Genomic DNA, 27,316 nt, shown 5'->3' on the forward strand with positions numbered 1-27,316 from the left:
ACACGGGCAATGGGTGAGGATCAGAGCCAGCGCCCAGAAGGCTGGATCTCCAGTGAGAAGACACTGGGGTTTTCACCAGGGTGACCTCTTTAGGGGCTCCACCTTCTCCATTAGTTTCTGGCCAGGGGGAAGAGCCCCTCACCATCTCTCCTGGCCCGCACGTGGACCCTGTGCCCACCATCCCACAGAAATGCTGCAGCCGGCCCTTTGCATCCCGCTCCTCCGGGCAATGCGTGTGTCAGCAAAATAACTGTCTTAGTGCCTGCCGGCTCACGAGCTTCATTTAATCCTATTAATTTTTAATAGAAAATTAATATTAAGCCAGCATACTTCTAACATGACTTTGCCTTGCGCAGAAATAGCCCCAGTTTGTGTTTGCTCTGGAGAAGGAGAACGTTGGATCCTGCAGGAGTGAGACCCTCGTGGCGGAGCCAACAGCTGGAGCAGCGTGGGGCTTTGAGCTGGGGGACACATCTTTGTGGGGGTGACACCTTCAGCAAATACAGTGGTGGCGCCCTGTTCCACTTCAGCAATCACAAATGTCGGTTGCATTTCGAATGCGTATCTCCAAAAGTAGCGCTCTGCAGCGGGGTGTTTGTCCACCGTGCTGCTTGGATAAACTGGGGATTTCCAGCTAAATGTGTGCAACAAGTGTGGTGTGTGGTGATCAGCACAGAGCTGACCTGACCGGGGTCTGCTGGAGAATGCCAGCACTTGAATACCAATTGTATAAGGATTTCAGCAAATATTCATTTCAGCAATTTAAAGTCTCTATGGGTGAAAACAAACAAGCATATTTTTAATTGCCATTTTCACTAGGAGCTAATAAAGGAGAGTTGTGCTGGAGATGGAGAGTTTGTACCCAGCCACCCAACTGTGGCTTTGCTACAGTTGATGCTCTGTAGCCTCTGAAACAGTAAACCTGAAACAGGAAGGTCTGCTCTGTGAGTTGATGCTATCTTTCTCGTTAAGAAAGTAAGCTGCATTCCTTAGCTCTTGCAAACCTTTTTAATTGTTTTTTCTCACAACCTTAGCCCGATCTTATCATGTAAGTCAATTGTTGCATCATATTTGCTTTATTCTCTCTGCTAGGAAGTCAGATAATTGCTTTATGCTTTTTAATGGGAAGTGTTTGGGAAGCCTGTTGCCTCCGAGACGTAGATGAGCACTGCAGCAGCTATTGCAACACTTGAATTTCTCCCAGCTTTTCTGGAGCTTGATGGGCAGCAAGCAGAAGGGAGACACGGATAACTAGCACCTTCCCTTGGATTGAGTAGCAGCCATAAAGTTACTCACTCTTTTAGACTCCGTCATAAAAGTAAAGCAACCAGCTCTGATGTGCTTTGTGTTTAGGTATATCTCATCTGTGGGAATATTCAGCCAGACTTTCCTTATGAAATAGTCTTATAGAGTATTAATTATTCATAGTCAGTTTAATTCTTCTTTCTTGCATATTTAATTGTAATAGCATGCTGTATGTCACAGTGATTTCCCAGAAGAGCTGTACACCAAAGGAGAACTGTTCAGGTATATAGTCTTAAATATGTCCGTGCTAATCTTTGTTGTTCAGTTTTGGAGCAGAATGGGATATTATCAGACATTTCTTGCAGGGAAACGGTTATGCAAAATCATGATTTCACTTAATCTTTTCAGCTAAATTCTTCAGGCTCAAATAGCTGGTTTGATTTTCATTGATGGCATTTACGTTTTCTTGCTTATTTTATGAGGAAAAAATGCTTAATGGGAGGGAGGACGTGACTTTTGTTTTCTTCTCTGAAGGGAGGAACCTCTATCAAAGACTTTGGAAGTGCCAATCGATTCCTTCCAGAAGATGAAGGAAGGGAATAAGATTTTTATTGAGTTTTTTTAGTGATCAGAATAGCAATGCCAAATGCTTATGTGATTAAGGTTGGGTTTTTTTAATGACTAGGATGGGCTTTTAGTGCTAGATGTGTGAAAATATTGCAGGCACGGGAACTGCAACTGCATTCGCAATTTGATTTCATCACCCTCGTTCTAGAGCCGTTTCATGTTTGTAAGGCACTTGGTGGAACCGAATCCCTCGTGTTTGGAGAGTAGGATTGTTCTCCAAGATTTACCGTAGGAGTTTAAACTTCTGAAAAATCTGTTTACTATGTGTCTGAACCAGAGGGTAGAGGACACAGTAGAGACTGTTATCTGTTTACTGCTCAGATAAGGAGGTGGAATAGATTGCTGGCCTGTTTCTGAACTCTGCTTAATGAATGGTTGCTAGGCAAATTGCATCTCAATCAGCTTAATCCTCAAGATGTCATTTACAGGTCTGCTCTTTGTGCGGGCCAGAACTGTGTGCTTTCAAACTGTACTGGCCAGAAATTGCTAGCAAAGCAGCTTAGAATAGCTTTTGCAAAAATTCAGCGTACATGTGTTGCTGAGCTGCCCACTTTAAAATGTCTATTGTCTCAGGACTGTCACTGCGTGGCCATGCGCTAAGTTAGATGTTCGGTGAGAAATGGGAGGCAGCAGCATCATTAGCACCGTTCCTGGATCAACTCAGCGTACATCATAACGTTCTGGCACTGGATGAACATGAAAGAAAAGGTTTCTAAATGGGGACCGCGCTGCTGACGTGATGAAAGGTATTTCTGTTTTGACTGAGTTTGCTCAGAGCCTAGTGTGATTTTGGGGTACATAGGTGGGACGTAATTAATTTTGACTGAAAGTGGGAGGTGGTGTTATCTGTCAGGGCGCTGCGGCTGGGCTGGGTGAGATCTCTCGCATCAGGAGAGGGCACGGGCTGGTCGTATGAAGGCTCCAACCTGCCCCTGACATGGGCTTTCTCCCACAGCATCAGGAGACAGCCATAACTGCATATGTCGGGGTATGTGTGTCACCCACATACATTAGGCTCATGATTTAGTCTAAAGGAGAAAGTTTCCTACCATAGTTAAGCTTTAACAGTTTCTTTGTAAAGAAAGATAACAGGATACTTGTTTTTATTGGTTTCCCATGACAGCAATTAATCTTGTTTCAGGCAGAGCATTGTTCTTTGCATGGCTACACCTTCCTTTCGTTTGAAATATATCCTGTGAACACTATATGTTGTGACACTGAACACTGTAAATGCAAACTGGAAAAAACTGGACTTCTTGAGTGCGAAAGACATTCTAGAACTGTTTATGGTCACCTTGTGCTGATACAAAATGTCCCTCAGGTGGCACAGTTATTAAAAGTGCAGGTGAAAGTGTAATATGTGAACTTTGCAGCGCTTGCATAGTTTGGATGTGTGCAGCTTTTGTGTTATCCCAAAATACTGTTACGATTTTAGGAAAAGATTGTATTGAAATGTGTAGAGCTTCTCCAAATAAAGCATAAATCAAATATTCCACCTTAGTCACCAGCAAAATGACGGCGGTGCTGGCATCTTTACGCTGTAGATGGGAAGAGGACTGTCGAACAGAAGACTTTGTGATCAGCCAGTGCTTTTCATGCAAATGAAGATTTTATTACATGCTGCTGAATCAGGGGCTTGTGTAGCAAGAACAGCACAGAAGTGATAAGATCACTTTGTCATAGCTTGAAATTTTGCCCAGCGTGTCTTTCAGATCGCTGAAACGGGCAAGAAATGCTCTTGTTAAGGGCGCAGCAGTAACCGATATAATATTTTGGGGGCAGGGCTTTTTCTTCGTGTCACGGTCTGTCCGCAGTGACCTGACACATGTCCACAGCCCTGATTTCAAAGCCATGAGGAACTGCAATGTGCAGGTGACCCCAGATAGCAGCAGAGTCATAAAAGCTCCTGCTCCTCATAGGATCCCAGTTCTGATTTGGTCCAAATGGGTCCAGAATCTCCTCTCAGCTGCAAGCGAGGAGCTGCCAGCGTTGGTAGAGCAGAGTCGTCCACCTTCAGACTGGGATAGCCGGTGTTGCCCGTTCCCAAGTTGTTCAGGGGCTCTGTGCGCACCACGGGGCTGTGTTTTGCTGCAGAAGGCACCCATCCAGGACTGGTTCTGTTGGTTTTCCTTTTGTATTTGTTAGCAAATATCGCCTTAGCACATATAGTCTTCCCAATGTCCATCTTTCATGGTTAGAACTGGTTCGGTTTAAGGAGGGCTGTTGCCAGCAAGCGGGTGGATATGTGTAGTGGAACAGGCATCTCAATCTTGCCCTGCAGATGGGTGGTGTTCAGCATCCTGATGTCACCTTGGTAAAAGTTCTCTAGCACGTTACTTTCCCTCTTTATTTATCTCTCTTGCTGTGTAGCAGCTTTCCTTACAGAGAAGCGTCTGAGCTATTGGAAATCTGTCCTCTCTTCTCTTCCTCTCTCCAGAGACATTGTCAGCATAACACCCAAGCTACTTAGATTGACGTCTGAACATTCTGCTTTTGCACAATCAGGAGGCATTCAATGAAGCAGCAAGACGAGAAGTTCAAGATTTAGTACTGACAGTTTTAGACACGTTTGAGTCCATAATTTTGAATAATCTTGATGAGGAAGGTCAAAGGCTTCCTTCACACAGGATGCCCCCATATGTATGTGTTGAGCGTCCATCAAAGCATATAACGCAAAGGACAAACATTCAGATTGCAGCGTGGGGCTGTTCATATTTTGAATTCTTATCTGAAGAGTCTAGGAACAAAATCCAACCCTGCATGTTCCTGGAGAGTTTCAGAGTGGCAGGATGAAACCCTCTTCCTGTTTTTCTCATGCAAATTTGATAAGGATTATTCAGTGTTTAAAATCTGGTTTATACTGGCTTCTGAATTTCATTTAAAATAAACATCTGGAGAGCTTTTTGATCTCCTCTACAAGACTGTTGTCTACTGCACTTGTTAAAATGACTTCTGATGAATTTTTAGTGAAAGGCAAAGACCTAGATCATTTCAGCCCGGAGGTGATCTAAATGGTTCACCCTCTGCCGATAGAAATTTCCACGAGCACACAGCCTATCCAGCAGATGTTTAAAATCCTTTCTGTTAGGGAGCATGGCAGCTAGAGGTATCTGTTTCTTTGGGATCTGTGCTGTGATTTGTAGTTCGGCAAAGCCTCATTCTCCCGATTCTGAGCCCGTACCGGAGTGGATGCTCCGCTCAAGGAGAATTACGGTCTTGTCCCTTTGCAGCTGGCAGTACAAAGCCCTCCTCCGGAAGATTGCCACGGTTCGCCAGTGTCCCGCAGTCGGATCGGTGGAGCAGTGTCACACAGGTTGTTCATTCAAATAGCCTTTACATTTGGAGCATGTTTTCTCCAATTTGCTCTTCTCCTTTGCTCTTCACCGGAGACTGAAAATGTGCCCATGGCGAGAGTGCTGGGTACGTGCTTCCTATGGCTTTGAAATGGGTTCCTGTTGCTCCTCGGCAGACCCTGAAGCGCCACGATCTGTGGAAGCAACGTATTCAAAGCGAGAGTGACTTTACCTCTTTGTTTTCTCTCTTTATTTATGTCTGTATGGGATCAGCTGGTCCCACATTATGTGTGAAGTAGTTAAATTTTAGCCTGCCTCTGTAGGATGTGATTTCTCCCCCTCCCCTCCAGTTGCTTTGATCAAATCAAATAAAAACGCAGCGCTTTCATTTCTAGTTTTCTAGTTTCAAAGACAATCTCTTGACACGCTCTAGCAGTCCGGACCCGAGTCCTTTTTTTTTCCTTAGTCCAAAGGCACACTGTGTCTTGCACCTTTCTCTGTATCAGCAGTTGCAATCTGCATTGGCTTTTATCTGCATCAAAAGACAAATGGAAGGGAACAAGACACTGCAGGAATGGGAAACAGACTTACATGTGCAATGGAAATATGTAATCTTTCCGTTAAGTCTGCCACATGGAATACAGACCTGTTTCTATATTGGAAATCCGTAGCCTATACTCCCAGAAATGCAAGTTTAGATTTTAGGCTTTGAACGTTGATTAATCCCCCCAGCGGTTAATACCAACATGAAATTTTCTGTGATGTCAAGCGTTTCCTACTAGATGCTTTTTTTTTTTTTTGCATATGTCAAGTATACAAAGCAACACTGAAATTGAGAAATTAGCATTCAAACACTCTGTAAGCACTTTATTTTTGTCCGCTTTGTGAGCAGCTGAACACATGTCCAAGCTGAAATACGCTGAGATGCTGCTTCCCAATGAACGTGCGGTGCGAAGGCTCCCGGCCGTGCCAGCGTGGGAGAATTTGGAATTTGGTGTCCTGAAAAAAAGCACTACTGACCTTCCCCCTGGAAAAGCACATCTGCGAATCTCCTGTTTGACGGCATTCCGGAGGAAAGGATCCCAGCTAAGCCGTGCTAAATCATACCCTGTTTCTCAGCGAGATGAGCGCTGTGGTCGCTGTCATCCTGATCAAAATCCGATCCATGTCTGATGGCATTCGTAATGTTGCAGTACGCATTACTTTTTCAGAATAGTAGCGCTTAAAGCAAATCGCGTTTCTTTCTGCATTAAGGAGTCAGGTTCAGCTATTCAAAGCGAGTTGATAAATTGCTTTTCATTAAGTGTCTGAGCGCAAAAGGGTTCAGTTTGTCTTCCAAGGAAAAAATACATTAATTATGGCTTCTGTAGAGTGTTTATCAATCACATAAACAGTACTAATGCAGTTCATTGAAGGTAGAAAAATTTACCTTTTGAATTTGTTGACTGCAGCAATTCCGTGGTTAGAAAGACAAGTTGGAAATTAAAATCAAGCAATACTTTAGGGATTGCCTGAGTAACTGTCTCGAGTAGATACCTGACCAGGCACCGGCACAGTGTTCAGAGGGGATGTGCTGCCTTTCAGCACAGGACGTGCTGTGGAGGGTTCCGGGAGCACAGCGCCCGTGCGGGCAGGTTTGCGCTGTGTTTGTGGTGAGGTGCAGTCGTACGGGCTGCAGGAGCAGCATTCGTTCTCACCCACGCAGCCAGGTTGTGTTTACCATGCGAAGGGATGTCTCGCTGACTGTAGTACCGCTACAGCTGCCTCTGCGTCCTGTCTGCACAATTTATTTGTTGCTGTATGTATGGTGGTGTTTGGTTTTCTTTTAAAGAGCAAGGCAAGTGCGGACGAGGAAGGATGCACAAAAGCAAACACAAATCTGCTCACCTGTAGTCAGTAGAAGAGAAGAAAGAAATCTTTTGTGAATGTAAACTTTGGAGAACGGTGTTTTGTTGGCGGCTGCTAGAGGAATCGGGTGAGGTCATGCTGAAGCATTTTATCAGGCCTGCAGACAAAAATCTCTGGTGCTTGTGGCGTGCAGAGGTTTTGAAAACATCTTGCACACTCATGTTGCTTTCCCTGAGGCTGTTTGAGCTGCCAGCCGTGCAGCTGGTTGGTTTTGATGCTTCTCAGGAAAGTGCTGAGAGTAGCAGAGACTTTTTCCAGTAGCTCACAATTAATGTATTTCTTGTCCTTTCTTCTGTTGGATTGTTATGAGATGGCCTTTGAATTTCTTGGAAGATTGATAAGGATGCTAGGTCTGTGTCAGGACAAACCAATGGGACACCAGCACCGCGTTCTGAAGGTTGATGGGAAAATGCAATCCCGGTGTCTGCTCCAGCTCTTTGGTATTCACCTGATGGCTTGTATTTTCTGCTGGTGACTGTTTTGTACTTGTGTTGCAGCCTCTGTTTGAGGTTCTTAGAATGCTTTTCATCTTTACAGCAGGCTGCACAATATCTCCAGCTGCAGAAGAAGGTCTTATCTTGCCCTTACAAATGGTAAAACATGGATCTAAGAGCTGATGTGTTCATGGTCCGGTAGGAAGCTCTAGCACTGTGCACAATGAGCCTGAGATCTTCAGTTTTGGATCTTAAAATAAAAATCTGCCATATATTTCTCCATTTACTTTGCAAATAGGCTGTTAAATTTTCTACCATAGGTGGGACCTTAATTCAATATCCGGAGAGCTAAACACTAAACCAAACAACTGTTAGCATAATTGTCCAGGTCAAAATGGTACACGTGCATAACCAATGCAGACTTAAATCCATCCGCCCTGTGAGCCTGCCCACCTGTGTTCACACACCACCAACACACCTGGTCTGCAAATGAGTCACTCTTTATTTTTTCTTAATATGCGAGTTCAGTTTTTTGTTCTGTATGAAATCTAATTCATTCTGCCTCATCTTATTTGCAAATATTTCTCATTTTCAAGTGCATCTACTTTTAAAACAGGACTTGAAGTGTATTTTTCAGTATCTAACAAATGTCTGGCTTGTTGTTTGTGTGTTGCATAAAGGTAAAATTTGTTCAAAGTTAGCTCTGAAAAAATAGGTTTTTAAAAATAATCAGCTTGTAATAAACAGGGGAAGATAGTTACTTTCCTCCTCAGGGAACTGTCATAATCTGTAACTTCTAACGATATTTTAGAAGGAAAAACTGTCATACTTCTGTCATGTGCAGCTGCAAGGATTTCTGTAAGTCACGATTAAGACTTAAATTCTGGGCTTTTACAGAGTAAGTGTGGAATGAGAGAAGATAATGATAATGGCAATCTGTGCGAAGCAGCCGCTGGAGAGGGAACTATTTCATGTTTCCTTTCCCCTTTGGCTGGGCAGCTCTTTGCTGTACTTAAGTTTCCTTTTCAGGTCTGGGAAGGCAAGAGAGTCAAGAGGGAGGAATTCTGGCCCAGAGTGGCATGAGGAAGCTCCCAGCTCTTGCGTGTCCTTTGTGGCAAAGTAAACCCCAGAATTACAACCTCCTGCTCCTCCCAGCCATCGAACATGTAGGAAAGCTGCACGTTACCCCGCTGCACTGCGCGCTCTTGCTGGCGATGTTGAGGTTATAACTGCAAACGATGGGAAAGGGGTCAATGTGTATTTTGGTTTCTTATCACTTGAAGGCAGAAGGAAGTTGCGTACGAGGATGGAGAATGTCTGTTGGTGAGAACGCGTGGTGCCTCCCTCGGGGTGTGTGTGAGCAGCATCCTGTAGTTCGGTAGTTGCTGGGCTGCTCTGGGTTTGCTTTGGATGGAAGTCATCTCAGCCTTAATCCCGTCATGTTCACGGGAAAACACGCACACTCGTAGCTGTAAGTCTGTTCTGTGTTTTGTTGTAGCTGCTGCGATATTATGGATGCATGTAGGAAGAAAGTGGGTTTAGTTTGCCCTGAGGATAGTGGATGCTTTGGAGGAAGGAATGTTTGTTTGTGCCTCCCAGTATCTTGTTGAAGGAAATTGTATCTTCTATGAATATTACAGTGATGGGTAAGGAGTCTATTTTGCATTTTGGAAATAGAAATGTAAGCCTGATATCCTAGGCAAGTTGTGATCTTGATGACAATGCTGTATGTACCTGATCTCTGCTCTTAACTGCTGCAGTTTCACTGTAGCATCCTTTGCTCGCTCTCCTAAATGACTGTGCAGATTTATGCACTGTGAAACATAACTAAGATACATCCCAGACTGTTTTCTTCATCCCTATTTCCCACCAGTACAACATTAAAAACTTGGAGTTGCAAGTAACCATATAAAAGGAGAAGCAAAATTAATTAAAGGTCAGGATGCTTTAGTGTAGTGAAAATTCAGAGGAGGCAGATACAAAGTTATTCAAATCGCTTTTGACTTCGGGCAGGTCAATTTTCCTATTTCTTGCATATGTTCCCATGGTAAAGGTAGTATCTCGTCTGTCTCACAACTGACCACTAGCATCTGTGTTTCAAGCACAGCCAGAAATACTCCTTTGAAGCTTTGGCCAGGCCCTACAATCGTCCTGACTTGTCTTTTCTCCATCTTTGCTTCTCCTTGGAAGCAACTCGCAACACCTGGCAGGACCTACTTACGCCTCTGTTGTCTGTCACCTCCTGCCATGTTGCAGAATACGGAGTTAAATCTAAAAATAGACTTAAAAAGAGGTGAGAGCTTTGAGCAAAGTAAAATAAGCCACTGATTTGGGTCATGAAAGGGAATTGATGTCACTGGTTCTCTGTTGCCGCTTTCTTGAGCTAAAAAGTTCTGTTCTGAGCCAAGAAAATGCAGAGGAGCCGGGGTGAGCAAATGGTGCTGAGGAGGGGGAAAGATGGTCTGTGTCCAGTTCTCCCCGGAGACTGCCCAACCGTGACCTTGTAAGCCTGACATGAGAAGTCAAGGTGGTATTGAATGCTCTGCACTTTCATTTATCTTCACGATATACTCCATTGGTAGAAAACTGTCACCCGCTGCTGCCCTTTTAACGAGGAGCAACCGTGGCATCGGGTGATTAAATGCTTCATCCAAAATTACATCAGGAACCTGTGGTGAGCTGGATGCTTCCCTTGTTCTCTTCTGTTGCAGGCTAGCCCATCATCAGGAGACCAGTCTTCTGTCATAAATCTGGTCAAAAAGTCTTAAGGCTCTGTAAAGGGAGTTGTGTGCAATTTTTGCCCGTTTCAGAGTGGTTATGTGGCTTCGGTAATGTTTGTTAAGTGCTTTGATATGCTTCATTTGAAGGGTAGAGTGTTAATAATTAAAATTGGAAGGAAGTTCTAAAGTAGTATGGGGGATGACGACCACTTTCTGGTCTGTTAGTTAACAAAAATGCAAAATATAAATAAACGAATCAGCAGGAATTTAGTTTGAGGCTCCCTTCCCCCAGCCACCTGCATGAGCTGAGCACAAAAAGCAGCTAATTGTCTGCTCCGCTGCGAAGATGAAAGGAGCTGGTCCTGCAACAGGAAAGGCTATTGAACTGCATGAAGGTGGTAAATTATCTGCACTGAAAACCTTTTGAGTTGGTATCTTTACGTGCTCAAGAAGTACATCATTTGTACTGGTTTTAGCAGCGTTCGGGGCTGATGAAACCAGCATCTCGTGACACGAATCTTACGTTTCAGCCCATGTAATTAAGAGGTCAGTAAAACTGAAACTTGTTTTGGAAACTCAGAGGTGTTCGCATATTGTCGAAGGGTGTGTTTGGTGAGGATGGGCCCTCTTAATGGCTTTATCTTGGCCCAGCTAACGAGCTGTTTGCAAAATGGTGATTTGCAGACTGCAGGAGCAGCCTCGGATTTGTCCATTTGACTGCTGGCAGTTTCGTTGGCAAAGTGCAGGCAGGAGCAGGCGTCTTGCCAGCAACAGCTTCATTCAGATTAGGGCTTTAGTTCAATTATGTCCAATTAACTTTTATTGCAGATAGCAGTGATAATTACTTGCAAGTCAATTTTTTGGCTGTGATTATCCCAAGGCTAAAGTCTGAGCTTGATGGATTTCAATAACTGAAGTGACATGTAGCTTTTCCTCTTTTTTTTCTTCTGTAGGCCTCAATTAGATGAAAGGTCAGAAGCTATGTAAAAATCCATCTTACAATTACAGCCAACTGTTCTACTCTTCAGCAAATGCGTAGTGCTGTGTTTTAGAATAATCTCTTGGGACCGACCTAAAAAAAGGCTTTTTAAACTCCGAGATCATAACCTTGAGCTTGCTGGCGCTTTATCCGAAGAGTGAATCCCATGTCACGCATGGCGCTACCTGCCCGCCTTGGCTTTTTTTACTGCGCTACATCCCGTTCAGAATTGCCAACCTGGAAGCCTTTATCGCTGACCCTTGGGCATGAGGTGTGTGATGTGAACAATATTCCATTTAAGTGCTGCTACCTCGATGTTTCTTTGTTTTATTCCTTGTTGAGCATTGCTGCCCCAGCTCGGGGAGGGGAGCAGAGCTGTGCTGCAGCACGTGCCTCCCCAAGCACCCCACGTGCATTTAAATTCTCTCTGCCTTCCCCTCCGAACTATTTAATTTTGTTGCCCAAGTGGCATTATAAATGAAGGTCAGCCCAAAAGGTGAAATGCTTTACAAGCAAAATCATAGTTAATTAAACTGCAAGAAGCAAAAATTGATTGTGATCGAAGCTGTTGCAGGGCTCTACAAAAGGTCCACCTGAATGCCAAAAGCCAAAAGGTTCTGTGCTGGCAGGTGCTGACGGTGCGCTCCACTTGCTACAAAAAGCGACTTTCTATTGTTCAGTCTTCCTATTTATTTATCCCCAAGTACACTCGATGTTATTGTGATTTATTGCCGTTTCAAAAGACTACCTCTCTGTGCATTATTTTGCAGTTTTCCATTTATAAAACATTAGGAGGATGTGATCCTGGCCGGCGATGAATACAGAGCTAGTTTGGTAATTTTGTTCCAGGAAATGGTAAGATTTATCTCTGGCTCTTCAGCAGGCCCAGGAAAGGGCCATTCTGGTAAGTGCCCGAAAATAAAAGGGAATTTTAGGGCTGGAGAAAGGCAGGAAGCCTGCAGGATTAGTCTAGACACTGTCAAGCGAGTTACGAATGACTGGAAGGAATCGTATTGAATGCTGAGGTTGAAGGGGGGGGAGTGTTCAGCATCTGCTGTTGACACAAACAAATTTTTGAAAGCCCTAGATTTTAGGTTACTTTGGGAGATGGAAAAGGAATGAATCTCATTTGGTCTTGAGCAGCCTGCTGGGGGGTAAATGAGACACCGGGTTTCCCTTGGAGCATGAAAATTGGCCCAGATTCAATTATGTTTCCTGGCAAGGTCTTACAGACATTTGTACCGAAGAAACTTCACAAGCCCAAGTTAGTTTTTGGTTTTATTTGCAGTGTGTGTATATGCTGAGCTCGGAATGTGCTGCGTGCACTTGGGGGTTGCTGGAAACCCCACTGGCAGTGAGGGAATTTCATGGGGCTGCCTTGTGAATAAGGAGGAGTAGCGAAGCGTATCAGCCCAGCCACAAGCGTTAACAACCCTCGCACGGCTTACGGGACCCCAGGGTGCTGGAAACTTGGAATAGTTTGGAGCTTTTCTTTTGTGTGTGGGTAGATGCTCCTGCTTCCTCCCAGCCCCGAGCTTTGTGAACAAGCCCACAGTTAATCGTGGAATTTCAAACATGCGTGTTTACTTTCAGGAACCCAATTTTAAACTTCAGCAGCTCGCTGTCGTCTAAACCAGCTCAGTTTCCCATATTTCATGGACCGGGGATGGTTTGTGGGGAGTGTTTCCTTTCTGCGCTTACCCTGTAAGGCCTCTTGAGAGCTTAGGAGACTGGTATATTTAAAAACTTTGCAATAACTGCATGTGTGGTGTGTTTATATAATGATAAAGCTGTGTTAGAGATTTCCTAGCACCGAGTTGCTTTACACCTGGGTTTTACTCTAGCTGGTAAAAGTCTCCTCTGGCCTGAGCACTGGGTCTGGCAGAGGCAATAGTAATCTTTGAATATCAGCCAGAAAATACTATATATTTTTAGTCCAGAAAGGCAATGTTGTGGTAAATTTTACAGGAATTGATTCTTAGCTCTAGAGAGAGGGTGTCCCTGGGCAATGTGGAGGTGGGTTTTTCTGTCTCACCCCATGTGCCTTTGTAGTGACAGGACTGACTCTGAAAATCGGTGCAGCCTGCACCAAAAACCACTCATGTGCAGGTGAGGCTGAATATAACAGTCATTGTGGGGATGTGACAATTACCCCCCAAATCCCAAGCACTGCAAATCCCTCTTAAGCTTAGCATGCTTTGGTTTAATTATTAACAATTCTTACAAGATAAAAAAAATCGCTTCATGTGTCTAAACCTGCTAACTATTTAATAGAGCATCCTGCAGTACGTGTGCTTCTAAGATTATATCCTGCAGCCAGATTAGATTAAAATCACTTCAAAGAGGGGTATTTATTTATTTAGTCCAATCTAGAGATTGTTTTCCTCTAGGAATGTAATTTATCTTTTTATAGATATTTTCAAGACAAAGCTCGTTGTGCTGTGTTTGGTAGTGTACAGAAACAGTTGAAAATACAATTTGAAAACCTTAAAGGTTGTACAGCAGCCCTCCATTGCTGGGTACCAAAGCCAACTGGTTTAGATGAGTGTTACTGAGTCAAAAAACCCCTTGGTTCCCAGTTCACCGCGTCCATTCCAGTCCCCCCAGTAACACACGGCCCATCCAGGAACACCGTGGGGAGCTTTGCAGGTGCTGGTGCCCACACAAGTTGCCGCCGTGGAGCCAAGTCTGCTGGTGAGAAGTCTTGACGTGCCAAGTTCGGTTTATCTCCTGCTCTGGACTAATTAGAAGCAATAAAGCCGAGCGCAGGAGGGGATGATGCGGTTTTGCGTCAGGATCCTGCGCTGCCGACCTGGGACCGTGCATAATGGTTTGAAACAGCCATTAATACTCACCTCAATCCCAAACACAGCCCGTGCGGGGGATTTTGGTTCATTTTAGCTGGGTGGTATGTTGGAGTTGTCTGCGATAGCTTGTTCCGAGTCAGGTCAGAAAGTAGTAGTCAGGTGCTGAGCATCTCAAAGGGAATAAATGCTAATTAATTTCTAAGCAAAAAAAAAATTGCCTTGTTTGTAAAGATATTTCAAATCCATTTGCTTCTGAATACTGAGATCTCTGTTTTGAAAAATTAGATTAATTTCACAGAGAATAAAAATTGGAGCAGGATTTTAATTATAGTCTGGAATTCAGCGACGGAGTTGTGGTCAGCACTTCTATGTGAGTCTGAATTTCTTTTTTTAATGCTCAGCAGTGACCTAGATGGCATCAATTTGGTTATTGCAAATCAAGCTAAAAGAATGATTTTATGCTTTAGTTAAAATGATTTTTCTAAGTCCAGTATTTCCTTTAAAATGATTATTGCCACCCCAGTCTTTTATGGACCTTTGCCATCGCCTAAAATGATTATCCGCCTGCGGGAACAACTTGCCTTTATAGCCCTCTCTAAAACATTACTCTCTGTATTGGAGCTAAAGCTGCTGTAAATACATGTTTTGACCTTCAAGGAAATACGGCTGTCTTATCACAGAAGCCCAACTATTCTGAGTTGGATGCTGTGACCACTTTTAATCACTCGTTCCCTCTCCTAATGTGCCGTTACCCTGTTTATGGCTGTGTTTGTGGCGCTGAGCCTCTCCGTGGCACTTCAGCAAGAGACTCACTCAAAGAGTCACCGCGTTCAGGCTTCAACAAGCGTTAATGATGGAGCAGGTGAGCAAACCCTGCGTGTTTCTTGCTGTCAGAGGTGCTACTTGTTCATTCAAAGAGCACGGTGAGCGCAGTGCTGCACCACAAAGCGCTTTTCTCTCTTTAGGGGCTGCACACAAAGTTGCCAGTGGTTCAGTGATGTTTTAGACGCTGAGCTCCTTCGGTGGTGCAGGGATGGGGAGAAATGGCATCAGACGTTACTGGAGTGAAAGGGAGGTGCTCAGGTGAATACGGGAATGGTGTGATGTGATGGTTTTCTGACTGCAGTGAAGGCTCTTAATTTTGTTTGTCTGCTTTTCACTGAGAAATAGGTCTTGTTTTTGCCAGTCTTTTGAAGTTGATGAAATGAGGAAAAAAGGAAAATACGATTACTGTTTTTTTTTCTTGCTGACTGTGGGTATTTCTGTTGCTTACTCAGGTAAAGCTCTGGCATCTCGCAGTGGTTTTGTCTTCTGATTAAAAGGGGCTGGATTCTTGTTTTGTCTTTTTCGTCTTGCTGGGCATAATTTGGGGCAAGAAACTGCTGCCCGCAGGCTGTTTGCAAAGTTCCACTGAACATGGCATACTTATAGCCACGGATTAACCTCATCTATAAAGGTCGAGTAACTTTCCAGTTCCTAAAGCAACTCCTTGAAGCTGTTGATGTGACAGGTCTTCAGTCGTAATTTCTGAACACCTGAAAGCCTCCAAGAACTCCACCTGCTGCAGAGGGTGAGAAGAAAATCTGGGTTTAGACCTATTTTACAAGGTTCTACAACTACATATCTTGGAATTCTAGTAGCGCAGATCGCTGCTGTCTCCTAGGGATGAAATGAAGAGTGATGTAAACTTACTCTGTTTGTTGTGCTGTCGTCCCTATGGCGTGGCGAGGTCGCGTGCTTGTTTGTGGTGACACTGACTGGCTGCTACTCTGAGTGGTTCGGATGAATGGGCAATAGATGGAGCCGTCAAGCCGGCATTCAGTGCCCAAAACTATTTTTAATTGTTAGTCACGCAGGCACCCAGCGGACTCGGTCAGCAACGCTCCGTCTGCTTCTGAGAGCGCTCGCACAGTGAAGATGCACAAGTTTTTGTAAATTAATATTCGCACAAGATTTCTTGGCCATTGGTTTGATCAGCCTTTGCATGTTGAACCGAGGAGATGCATGCAAACATGGAGCTAATTAATTAGATAGAGTGAGTAATTGCTGTGCAATGGGAGAGCTTTAAGCCCACACTGTTTGCTGTGCGGGTGCAGGTGTTCCTTGCACAGTCTGACTTGTGATGGTGGTCTGAGGTTAGGTTTCAAATTAAAGTCTTTAAAACAGCCCTGCAGAGAAATCGGCTCTTGGAGCTTTCTGGATGTGAAGGCGGTGGCGCTGCCGCGTCGGGTGTCGTCCAAAACCTTCGCATCATTGTGCGCCCCTTGGCAGTGCAACTCCTTCAGAAGCGGCTTCTGCGAGATTTCTGCAGCCAAGGCCTCTCATGCCAGTCTTGAGCTTTCACCTGTCTCGATGTTTGTTTTAATTGGGGGTTTGAAACAATGACTTAATTAATTTTGAAGCCTTCGATCCTTCTAAGTTTGGGGGGCCATATGACACGCCCAGCCATTTCCAGCTGCTCCTTAGGTGTTTTGGCAGAAGCACTCCCTGTATAGCGGCACCAATGCTTGCGGAGATCTGGGCAGGGAGGAGAAGTCAACTGGTTTCTCCAGCTTGGCTCGGACACCCCGTTTCCCTGTTTCTAAAGTGCTCGTGGCAGGGGGGATTTGAGCAGGGGCTTGGACCAGGCAGCCTCTAGAGACCTTGTTCCAACTCAGATTTCTCTCCTAATGTTGGGAGACTTTGAGCCTGCGTTAGTTTTGTTGCTGGAAACCCCCTTGTATCTGTTCACTGACGACGGGATTTGAAGGCAGCTGTGCAGCATTCACGTATAAAGAGCTTTAGTGCTCCGTGCATTCGTTTAGAGGTTTCATTTCCTAAATGCTGAGCCTCTGCGGTACAGGTTGGTGGCACCTCTGCTGCTCCTTTGTGCAAGAGGCGCGTCTTGCAGTTTGTCTAACCCGGAGCCGCGCGGGTTAGCGAGTCTCCTGTGAAATGAAGGAAGTTGTAGCCATTCATCTTGCAGCCTAATGGACCACAGAAATTACAAGCTGTAGCATGCAGCTTAATCTTGCCACAAGGCAGAGCGCTACATACTTTGCCTTCAATTTATGCATGCCATGTCTTTTTATTAAATGTAAAAGAGCAGCTGACAGGATTTCTCCAGAGGGCTTGCTTTGGCTATACCTGGTAGATAGCCAGCACATTTCAATATATAGTAAAATGAACGATGGTGGTTTCTTTACCATTCATAACAACCACCTTTGAAATCTGAGGACAGAGTTATGTGTCAAGCAGCAGAGGAGAGCGAGACAGCTATTTTCGTTTTAACCCTGCAGCTGACCCACTTCTTGAAGTGTTTCCATTGCCCTTACGAGATGCGGCAAGGGCCAGAGCAGCGGCTGCGCATCTGTGCTTGGTCAGGCCTTCACCAGGGACGGCTCTGTGCCGCTTTCTTTTCTCTGTTCCTCCTTGTGTTATAACTTTGAATTGTCTCTCTGTTGTTGCAGTGTGCAGAGGAGTGAATGGCCCATGTTGTGTTAGTGCCTGTCTGCCATGCTGGCCTGTCTGCCAGGACCAGGCGACCTCTCCTTTCAGCTTCTTTCTTACACGCAGATGAACACTGGACTTCAGAAATGTGAGTGACGTTTTGTCTGCAGGATGTGGTTAACTGTTAAATCTCGCTCTCTGGTACAGCTGTGACATAAACATTTAGGATACAGTGGAAACACTGTTTAATGTTAGAGTCTTTCTTTTGTTCTGCCTTCAAGGCATCCATCAAGAACGGCTCTGAGAAATCGCTGTGGAGGTTCCCATGTGTGCAGCAAGCTCTCCCCCCTCCCCGGCTTTATAAAGGTTAATTTTAACCACAGCAAGACGAAACGCAAGCGAGATTTCTGTGAGATTCGTGCCTCTTTGCTGAAAACATTTTGTGCTAAAAGCGTGCCAGCTGACTTCTTAACACAGCTTTCTCCTGACTCCTTTTCACTTCGTTCCTTTAATTACTCATAGACACCAATAAAAGTTGGATCAGGCTAATGCAAACCTTTTGAGGTCAGCAGCTCTGTGTTCTACATACCTGGGGCATATATTACAAATATTAGTGATCTAGCCCAAATTACTGAAGTTCAAAGTTTCTGTTGTCTTTCTGATGTCTCTTTGGTGCCTCTGAAAATACGTCTGCAGAGTGCTCTGATAATTCCTTTTTAAAACTTCAGACATTTTTTGATAGTTGTACCATATTTTTAAGAACTTACACTTGGGAATTCAAGTTTATTGGCTAGAAATTTTTTTTTAAATCTTACTCTGTCTCCTTTATCACTGAAGTTGCACATTGATGAGCTGAAATTTCAGAAATACCAAGGTTTCTACATCAGATCCGTGTACTTGGTTCTGAGGGCTGTGACCTGTCTATTGCATTTGAAATGAGCATTGGGAGCTCTCTGTACCCTCAGTTTGCTGGTGGACTCGTTACTCTTTTAAACCAAGTAATTTACACTTCAGTTATAGCTAAAATTGTTATTGTGTTGTGGCGCTCCTGAAAATAGGTAAGATAATCTTGCGGTTAAGGGCGACATGCTTAAAGCCCTGCCAGAGGTGAGTGACGCTGCCCACGTACGCACACGTGCTCCCTCACAGCATTGACACCAGCTCCACGGGCTCGGTAATTGTAACGACACTTTCAGCAACAGTAAAAATCTTTACCCACCAAAGGACTTCCTTAGATGGCCTGAAACTGGGCCGTCTCTTTCTCTTTTCCATTTCCAGTTTGAGCTTTGCTGAGTGAAAAATGCTGGTTCAAAAGGTAGGCTGTCGTGATCAGGACGTGTTTAGGTCCTCGCATTACATGGAGTTTCTTTGGTGGCTTGGGAGGCTCCGTTCTGAAAGGAGATTATTGATGTTCACGTGAGGGTAGCTGTCCATGAATCAGGTATTTGCTAATTACACATTTACGAGGTAGTATGTGGGTATTTTCTTAACCTGGTGGTACCTGATGCTGTTTGAGAACTGCTTGTCCCCATGCTGAGAGCATCATTGTATTCTGCTTAGTGAAGAGCTTCAGGTACTGCATTTAGACAGAATTTAGGACATAAAGTCGCTGGCAGGCACTGGTAACGCTCAGCTGTTCCAGTTTGTTCCGATGTGTGTGGAAAATGAAGCTGCTCATGAAGACCTTGCTCACCCCCACTGCACGTGTGTGTAAGATTAATTGGTGCATTTTCCTCCATTCTGTGTATGCACAAGTACTCCAGCCCCTGGCCAGAGGAAAGCTGAGTTAATGAGCGTTTTTAATGAACGGTGACGTGTGACTTTTGATGGAGGGTTGGAAGTGGGCTTTAATATTAGTGCTATTGCTTTTATAAAAGACATAGAACTCCACATGATATAGACTTACAGTGTTTGTATTAATAATTTTTAAGTGTAGTTTTCTGGATCAGACTTTTTATTAATGCTTAAAAGTCCACATTAGTTAATTATCTTTTTTCTTATTCACTTTCAAATAAGAGGCGTTTTTCTCAAAGCTGGTCTGTGCATTGGGCGTTTTGTAGATGAAACGTACATATTTTTTCTTTTAGAAACCGATCACTGGGAGAAAAAGGGTGATTTTTTGTGACAGTTCTGCAAAGTTAAGGTGAAAAGTGCTTGTTGGAGGACTTTTGTGGGAGGGGAATAAAAGAGAGAAGAGCAGGTTGGGACGGAATATGGGATTATCAGGTAAAAGAGAGTCCTTTCGATGGGTGAGGGGGAAACTGCTGCAGGTGAGATTGTGATGCAGAAGGTGGGCACAGCTGTTTTTCACTTGTCCCCAGGTGGATGCTCCCGTTAGGGTAGGAATCCTGAAGGCCTGTTTGTATTTTCTTTAATGTTAATAAAAAATTAACCATAGGCAGTTTTAAAAGCAGTGGGTTTTTAAAGCCTTAATGTGAAATGCACTTAAAAGACGTTACATCAGTGTTGAGGTGAGGCAGAGAAATACATCATTTCGTAATAAAAATAGCTCCATCGGTGAGACGCACACAGGAATGTGACCGGATTAATTGGTTGCCACGGGACCAGCGGGAGTATGAACTTGCAGCTCACCAGTTTATGGGCTAATTGCTCATATGCACAGCTTTACTTTATAGTAAACATGAAATAATTACTTTTCAGCAAAAGTCTTGTGCCTTGCATTTACCGTTAGGTAGCTTTGTGCAGCTCATCCCATTGTTTTCTTAACATAGCTTGTTCATCTGCCATCCTCTACCTCATTTCATGGCCCACTTCTTGCACTTGCACACAAACAATGCATATTCTAATACCAGGATTTTCTTCCAGTCTATTCTGGCTATTTTTCCATTCATTTAGCAGCCAGACCTTATTGTTCTTTACGGGTTTGTAGGGTATTTGTACGGAATATTCAGACTTACTCCTAATTTTTTGTTGCTTTAATTATTCTGGTCGTTGAGTCTTTCTTATGGAACTGGTAGCAAAGAACATTTTAAGCAGCGTGTTGGGAACTATGGAAATACACCACCTTGGTCAGTCTTAAGTAGAACGGCTGAGTTAGTCCATGGTAAAAGGACCATAATCTTTGCTCTATGCAAAACAGGCTCCATTTGAAATGGTGCTTCGTTTCAGAAGATCCTGTCCCAGGGATTTAAAAGATGCCATGTGATAGGATGCCAAACTTGGTGGGTTATTTGGGGTTATTTTCTCTCATCAGAGCAAGACGTTCTTCCAGATTTGGGGTTACAGGTGTGTTGTAACCGATAGCTGCAGCCTGTTCAAACACTGATGTTTTAGCTGCTTTCTAAAAGCTTCCATCGCAGTTCTCACGTAACAGAAAAATAGATGCTTGAATAAAAAAGTATTTAGTGTATCTGTTCAGTGTTTACATTTACCGCCTACTTTGCTTACACGCCTATAGAATTGTAAACCAGGCTGGGAAATTCTCATGGTAAATGTGTCTTAAAGTATCAGCTTAATTTTTCATGTAAAAATAAAAGCTTGACGTGACAATAACAGTAACATAAACCAGACAGGAGTGGATTCCTTTGTCTGTTGTTGATGGTTCTTCTCTGGTTCATGGTGAGTTGCAAGGGGCATCTCTTGGGGAACAAATGGAACTTAACGAGCGTGGGCAACGCTGAAAATAAAGGCTGGGAGTTCACGAGGGCCTTGGCTGTTGTGACAGGGTGGAATGGCAGAGTCCGTTTGGAGGCTCTTCTCTCCTCTAGGGACAGAGCAGCTCTCTCAAAAGGACAGATGGAAACCAGGGGTATGAACAGAGAGGATGCTCAGGTTAATACCTAACAAACATTTCCTTTGATTACAAAAACGGGTGGTACGTGCCGGCGTTCGGACAGCACACAGAGTATAACTGGTGCTGCGGTACATGCTTGCTGAAGATGCAAGACAACCTGCTTGCAAAGCTGCTTATTTCACAAAATATATTTTTAATATTTTTATTATGCTTTCTTTTGATATCAATCCTGTTTTCCATTTTGTGGCCCTTTCTGAAAGTGGGTGCCCTTAGTGCGGGGCAGCTGTCCCTCACCTGTGAAGACTGGAAGCTGCAAGATGCAAAGAGGGAGAGATGGTTGGCACTTCGAGTGTAGCTGAGAAGCCTTTTAGAGGCAATTTGCTTAAAAGAATCAGAGGTGAATTTTCAAAAGGAAGGGCTGTTTGCCCAGGAGCATCAAGCTCTTTACTGCAGCATTAGATTTCCTCCGGTCAGAGGGCCGGCTGGGGGGCTCTGGAGGAGCTGGCTGCTGCATTTCTTCCAGCACGGCAGCAGATGGCATGGGGACGCTGAACATTTTAGCCAAAAGGATGGGTGGCTTTATTTCCAGTGAACTGTTTGCAAGGTGAGGAAAACAAACAAAAAGGCAAAAGCAAAATTGTGTTGTCAAAGCTACAAGCCATTATTTGAGGATTATAAAATCACTTCTCAAGCAGGAGTCCCATAGGAGTTAAGCAGCAGAGCTGTGCTAGGGGAGCTGCCCAACTCTCTGCTTGGGATATTATTATAGTGAGAGGCACAAGCATTTCCCAAGATTTCTGAAGATCCTTTCAGAAGCACTTGGAGCTTGTGGGCAAGGTAGGTGTCTGGTAAATTGGAGGAAGAGAAACCACACCTGTCTCCAGAAATCTTTTGTCTGTGTCTGGGGAGTAGCATGCTTTTAATCTTGTGAGGTAATCACATAATTTCGCCGTGTGATATGAGGATGCTGTCCTTAGCAAGGTGCCACACTGAAAATTCAGCAGAAGAAATAATTGCCAGCCATAAAATAATGCACATGTAGCCTCCTTCCATTTGCTGAACTTGGCCTGACAAGGGCTTCCTAATGGACATAAAGCACAAAGTGCTTTCAGATGTGAGCGTCTAGAAGAGAGCTCAGATGTAAATGGAGGCTTGAGCTGAAGTGCTTCGTATGGTTCCCACCTCAGCATTACACGGGTTTAATGTTTAATTCATAACTTTCTGATGTTGAATTACACGGTAAAAGAGACTGAGAATGGCTTGAAGAGCCATGGGGAGGCAGCATTAAATTAAGAGAATAGAAACTGGCCCGCCACTGCAAGCCATAAGAAATATTTCCAGCTGCAGGCAGTCCCATGTTTATAGCATGATACCTGGTTTTGTCCAACTGTAAGCATGCTCTGCTGAAAACACTGGTTTGGTTTGCTTCCCTGGGCAGGTCTTGCTTTAAGCTGAATAGGGGGCTGTGTTGGTCCCCAGGTGTATTGAACGGAATGAGGTATCTGGTACATGATCCACTGGTCTGGGAAGATGAAGTTCTTGCCTCTTGATTCCTTGGAGATTTTCTACCCTTTGTTGTGCAACTGTCTTGCCCTGGGGTTGATCCCTTGCTTAGCAGAATTGATACTGATGAATTTCCTTTCTCCGCAGGGGACACTACACAGAAAATGAGATCTGCACAGTATCCTACCCCAGCAGAATTGGATGCTTATGCTAAGAAGGTCGCCAACAACCCACTGACTATAAAAATTTTTCCAAACAGTGTCAAGGTTCCCCAGAGGAAACACATACGCCGTACTGTGAACGGACTTGATACTTCGGGCCAGAGGTACAGTCCCTACCCGTCTCAGGCCACCACGAAAACAGGCCTCCTGGCGATAGTCAAATCTCCAGCGAAAGGCATTATCAAAGACTTTGACGGGACCCGCACGCGCCTGCTGCCGGAAGCGATGATGAACCCCCCGTCCACGCCGTACGTTGCACCAAGCACTTTAACCCACCACCCCCAGGCGCTTGCTCGCCAGCAGGCTCTCCAGCACGCACAGACTTTGCCGCACCCCCAGAGCATCCCGCAGCCACAGACTTTGCAGCACCCTCAGGGGATACCCCAGCCACAAAGCTTACCGCACCCTCAGGGGATACCGCAGGCGCTGCCGCACCCTCAGAACATGCAGCAGCCGCAGGGCTTGCAGCACCCGCAGCCCATGGCACACCAGACTCTGCAGCACCCCCCGAATCCTTTGCTGCAGCCGGGTTTACATGGAAGCAGAAAGATGCCGGATGCAGACGCGCCGCCGAATGTGACCGTGTCTACCTCAACCATTCCCCTCTCTATGGCTGCCACCCTGCAGCAGAACCAGCCACCGGACCTGAGCAGCATTGTGCACCAGATTAACCAGTTCTGCCAGGCCAGAGCTGGCATTAGCACTACCTCAGTCTGTGAGGGACAGATCGCAAACCCCAGCCCTATAAGTCGCAACCTGCTTATCAATGCAAGTACCAGGGTATCTACTCACAATGTCCCTACGCCCATGCCTTCCTGTGTAGTGAACCCTGTAGATCATGCTGCTGCTGCTATCCCTCCTGCCTCTGTTAACGTGCCCATGGTGAATATTAACAGAGTGCCGCCCGCCTACCAGAACGAAATCAAATCGGTCGCGTGGAACCAGCACCAGCTTGCGCATCTGCAGCAAATGTGCGGGGATGCTGCTGGGCCCACCGCGCTGGCGGGGAAACCCCCTCCGAGGGAGATGGCGGGGCAGAGTTTTCCTGGCAAAACCTCCAACTACCCTCAAGAACTGTGCATGGGCCAGTCCTTCAGCTTGAAGCCCCCCATGGAGAAGCCCACGCCTTCTCCGCCCGTGAACGGGTTGCAGGGACCTTTGCCATACACCAACGGGCACTATTTCCAGCCCATCTGGAATAACATTCTGCCCACGCCCAACAGTGACAGCTCTGGGTCCCAGGACCTCGCCATGCCTTTCCACGGGGGACAGCCAGCGGGAGCACCGCTCGATTGTGCAGGAGGAACTCATTACAGAGCTGGAGCTGGCCCATCCAGCCAGAATAATGTGATGCAGACCATGGATTACCTAAGCGGGGACTACCAGCAGTCCTGCTTCAGAGATCAGAGCATGGCCGTGCTGGGAAAAGTCCATCGGCCTCCCATGAACCGAGCACCTGAACCAACCGATAGTCGAAATCTTCATATTCAACACCCAGGGTATAGATAGGCTGCAGTCACTTTCACAGACAAAAAATTATAGGTTTAGTCTTAATTTTAATTAATAAGCAAGGCGTTTTTAACTTGCAAACTTGTGTGATCATTATAGTAACCATTGGAAGAAGACATACTGTATATTTAAAAGCTTTGCTTACATGTTATCTATCTCCTTTATGCATCAAATATTTAACATGCCTTTTGTTTCAAAGAATTTCATTACACTACTTCACGCCACAGCTGTTTCCTCACCGCAGAATCCCCTTTGTGCAGCTTTTGCCTTCTGCTTAGCAGCTCCGTGCCGGACTGATGTTGAGTTGCTGCAGGGTTTCGCAGTCGCATCTGTTCGCCGGCTCCATCAAGAGCGAGGTAGCGTAGCTGCTTAAATTTCCATCTCAATTTCCTCTGAAGATTAAGAGCAACAGAATTTGTCAGGAAGCAGGGCTTATTATCAGCTCGAAAGCCCGTTTCATTAATGCATTAAACATTGACCATTTGCACTGTCTAGAGGCCTATTTAATTGAAAGAGAAGCCTACGTTTGAAAAGAGCTAGCTAGGGGTATGTATTTAGGCATTAATATAGGAAGAAGCTTTTCAACTATTTCATGCCGAGACGCCCATGTTTTTATCCTTTAGACTTTGTCCAAAGTCAAAAGTCTCTGGCAGATTATTTGGACACGTTTTTATTTGCGGACAGGGTATGGAGGAGGGGGGAATGGCAGTTTTAAGGTGCAGGCAGCGTAGCTGCTTTGTTTTCTGCATTGTATTTCCCTTCCCCGCTCTCCTTTCGCCAACCTAAGAGCCGACTTTGTCTGAACCCCTTGCTGCTAGGAGTCTGGCCGTCCCGACGCGAAGGGAATCCAGACCCACTGACAACTCCAAAAAGGGTTCAGCCGCTTCTCCGGTAGCTAGAATTTAATTTCAGGGCGAGGAGACGTAACTCGAGCTCGTCTCCGGTGCAACGAGTGGTTTTCGCCAGGATGGGAGGCCCTTGATGTGAAGTGAAGCTCCGCTCACGAGCCACTGCGGGACCGACGGTCCCGTGTTCCTCTCCATCAAAACGCCACAGCAGGTTTAACGGAACAATTCTCCTCTCTGGGAATTAGCGGGGCTGTTTTTAGCGTCCCTTTTTCCCGGGGTCTCGGTGCCTAAACTCCTTCTGTTCCTTTTCCATGTCACTTCCTAGTCGAGTCAGTGACCGCAGGACACTAACTATTGAGTAACCTCAGCGTCTTGTTCTCCTCAGCGTACCGGAACGTCCCTTTTCCTTTCTAACAGCCAAATTTGTTGTAAGTAGAAAATTTCTCATCTCTGTTAATGAGACTAATACTTGAACATAATGATCACAATCAAGTTTGGAAATTAAAAAAAAATAATAATAATAATAATTAAAAAAAAATGCATTGATTCTTTATATGTACACTGGCTAAAAATATTGCTCTACACTGTAACTTTTAAGTGTAATATTTCTGTATGAATGTCGCCTGGTAGTGTGGGTTTGAGTAGCATTGTGTATGGGTGAACCCACTGGCCTCCGCCATCCACTGGCCTCCCTCACAGCCCTTGGAAGAAACAAAGCCTTAAGTATTTGCTCCTTGAAATTTCCTTAACGAGCATGGTTTAAAATCTTAAAGACATCATACAAAATTTAAAAAAAAATATATAAAAAAAATGAAGTTTTGAAGTGACGTCATAGTTGGCTAGAGATCCTTCAAAGTTTTTCGTAAATGGAAAAATTAGACAACATTTATTTGTATTTTTTTAATTTAGATGTGTAGTCCTGGGCTGTAACAAATATTTAGGTTTCCAAGCTTAGCAGAGTACGTTTTCTGACTCCTCGCGTAAGTTAGTACACTTATATCATGTCATTATTTAAATTCTTTTAAGTGTACTATAAACCGTTCTTTAGTGGTAACTCTTTAGCAAAGTTAAGCAATTTGACTAAAGACGGATTAAATTATGTGTTGGCTTGTGTTGCCTTATATTTAAAAAGGAAAAAAATTGCCTGATTGTGTTATGCCAAATGATAGCAACATGAAGTCCTAATTTATTGTTTATAATCGTATTCCTGCAGTCTTTGTGAAAACTGGTAAATATACATCTATGAAAGAACTAAATCCCTGAGGCTTTTCATGCAATATTTGTCAGAACACGTTCTATTGGGACCTGCGGCTCAGTCTGAAGCCGCTTCCCTTCCCTTCCCCTCTCCCATCGTCTTCCCCGTCTCCTCCCAAACCCACCCAGGGCTGTGCGACGACTTTACCCTTCCCTGCGAGTTCCTGTAAGGTGTTCCGCTACCTGAACACCTGCCTTTTTACTAAATAAAATACTGGCATCTCCTCTGTTCACTAGCCTGCTGCAAATCTCAACCCAGACTGTTATTAAAAACTGATTTTTTTGGTGGTTTTTCCTCCTGCTCTTCTCCTGCGAGGCCGAGTCGAGTCCCGTGTTGTGGTGTTGGTGGTTTCGGTGCTGGGAGGCGTTGGGGTGCAATGGCAGCAGCTGGTGGGGGTTCCACAATCTCTGAGACTTTGTCCCAGCAAGGATCAGGGAGCAAAAACACTCCCGCAACTCATCCAGGTGGGACATGGCTTGAAAAATAGGAATCATTTTACTATTAAAATATACTGAAATATTTCCTGTTGTTCTAGGAGTGAGATTTTTTCTTTAAGCCAACCCTTTCCACCCCGGCAGCAGCAGCTGGTGCTGATGGGCTCTCCTCGCGTCTTCTTTAAAGAGAAACACGCTGACCTGCCCCATTCCCAGGTACAGCTTTTGGGAGCAAACACCGAATATGCGGCGTGGGGGTCCAGAGGTGTCCCTGTCCCTCCCCGAGGGGACAAAGGGAGGAGCAGAAGAGGCACAAGCTTCAACTATTCACGCTGCCTCATCAGCGCTGA

The 27,316-nt window shown here is 44.8% G+C and overlaps 1 protein-coding gene across 5 annotated transcripts in view; it reads left to right on the forward strand.

Annotated features, from left to right (window-relative positions):
- FAM222B (family with sequence similarity 222 member B) overlaps positions 1-27,016 on the forward strand; it is a 35,359-nt gene extending 8,343 nt beyond the window's left edge. Inside the window, exons 2-4 of one of the 5 annotated variants that reach the window (XR_013923090.1) lie at positions 17,463-17,590; positions 22,847-24,785; positions 25,248-27,016. Coding sequence is in view for 3 of the 5 variants with exons in the window: in XM_080357006.1 (XP_080213132.1) it covers positions 17,509-17,590; positions 22,847-24,429 (1,665 nt within the window). In the remaining 2 variants the exon portion in view is untranslated. Of the gene's footprint in view, positions 1-2,544; positions 2,619-6,057; positions 6,358-17,462; positions 17,591-22,846 lie in introns of those variants that run through there. The other 4 variants (XR_013923091.1, XM_080357008.1, XM_080357006.1 and 1 more) reach the window with 4 other exon arrangements.
- The last annotated feature ends 300 nt before the right edge of the window (positions 27,017-27,316 follow it).

The sequence above is a fragment of the Nesoenas mayeri genome (assembly GCF_963082525.1).
Source record: "Nesoenas mayeri genome assembly, chromosome: 20".
NCBI lineage: Eukaryota > Metazoa > Chordata > Aves > Columbiformes > Columbidae > Nesoenas > Nesoenas mayeri.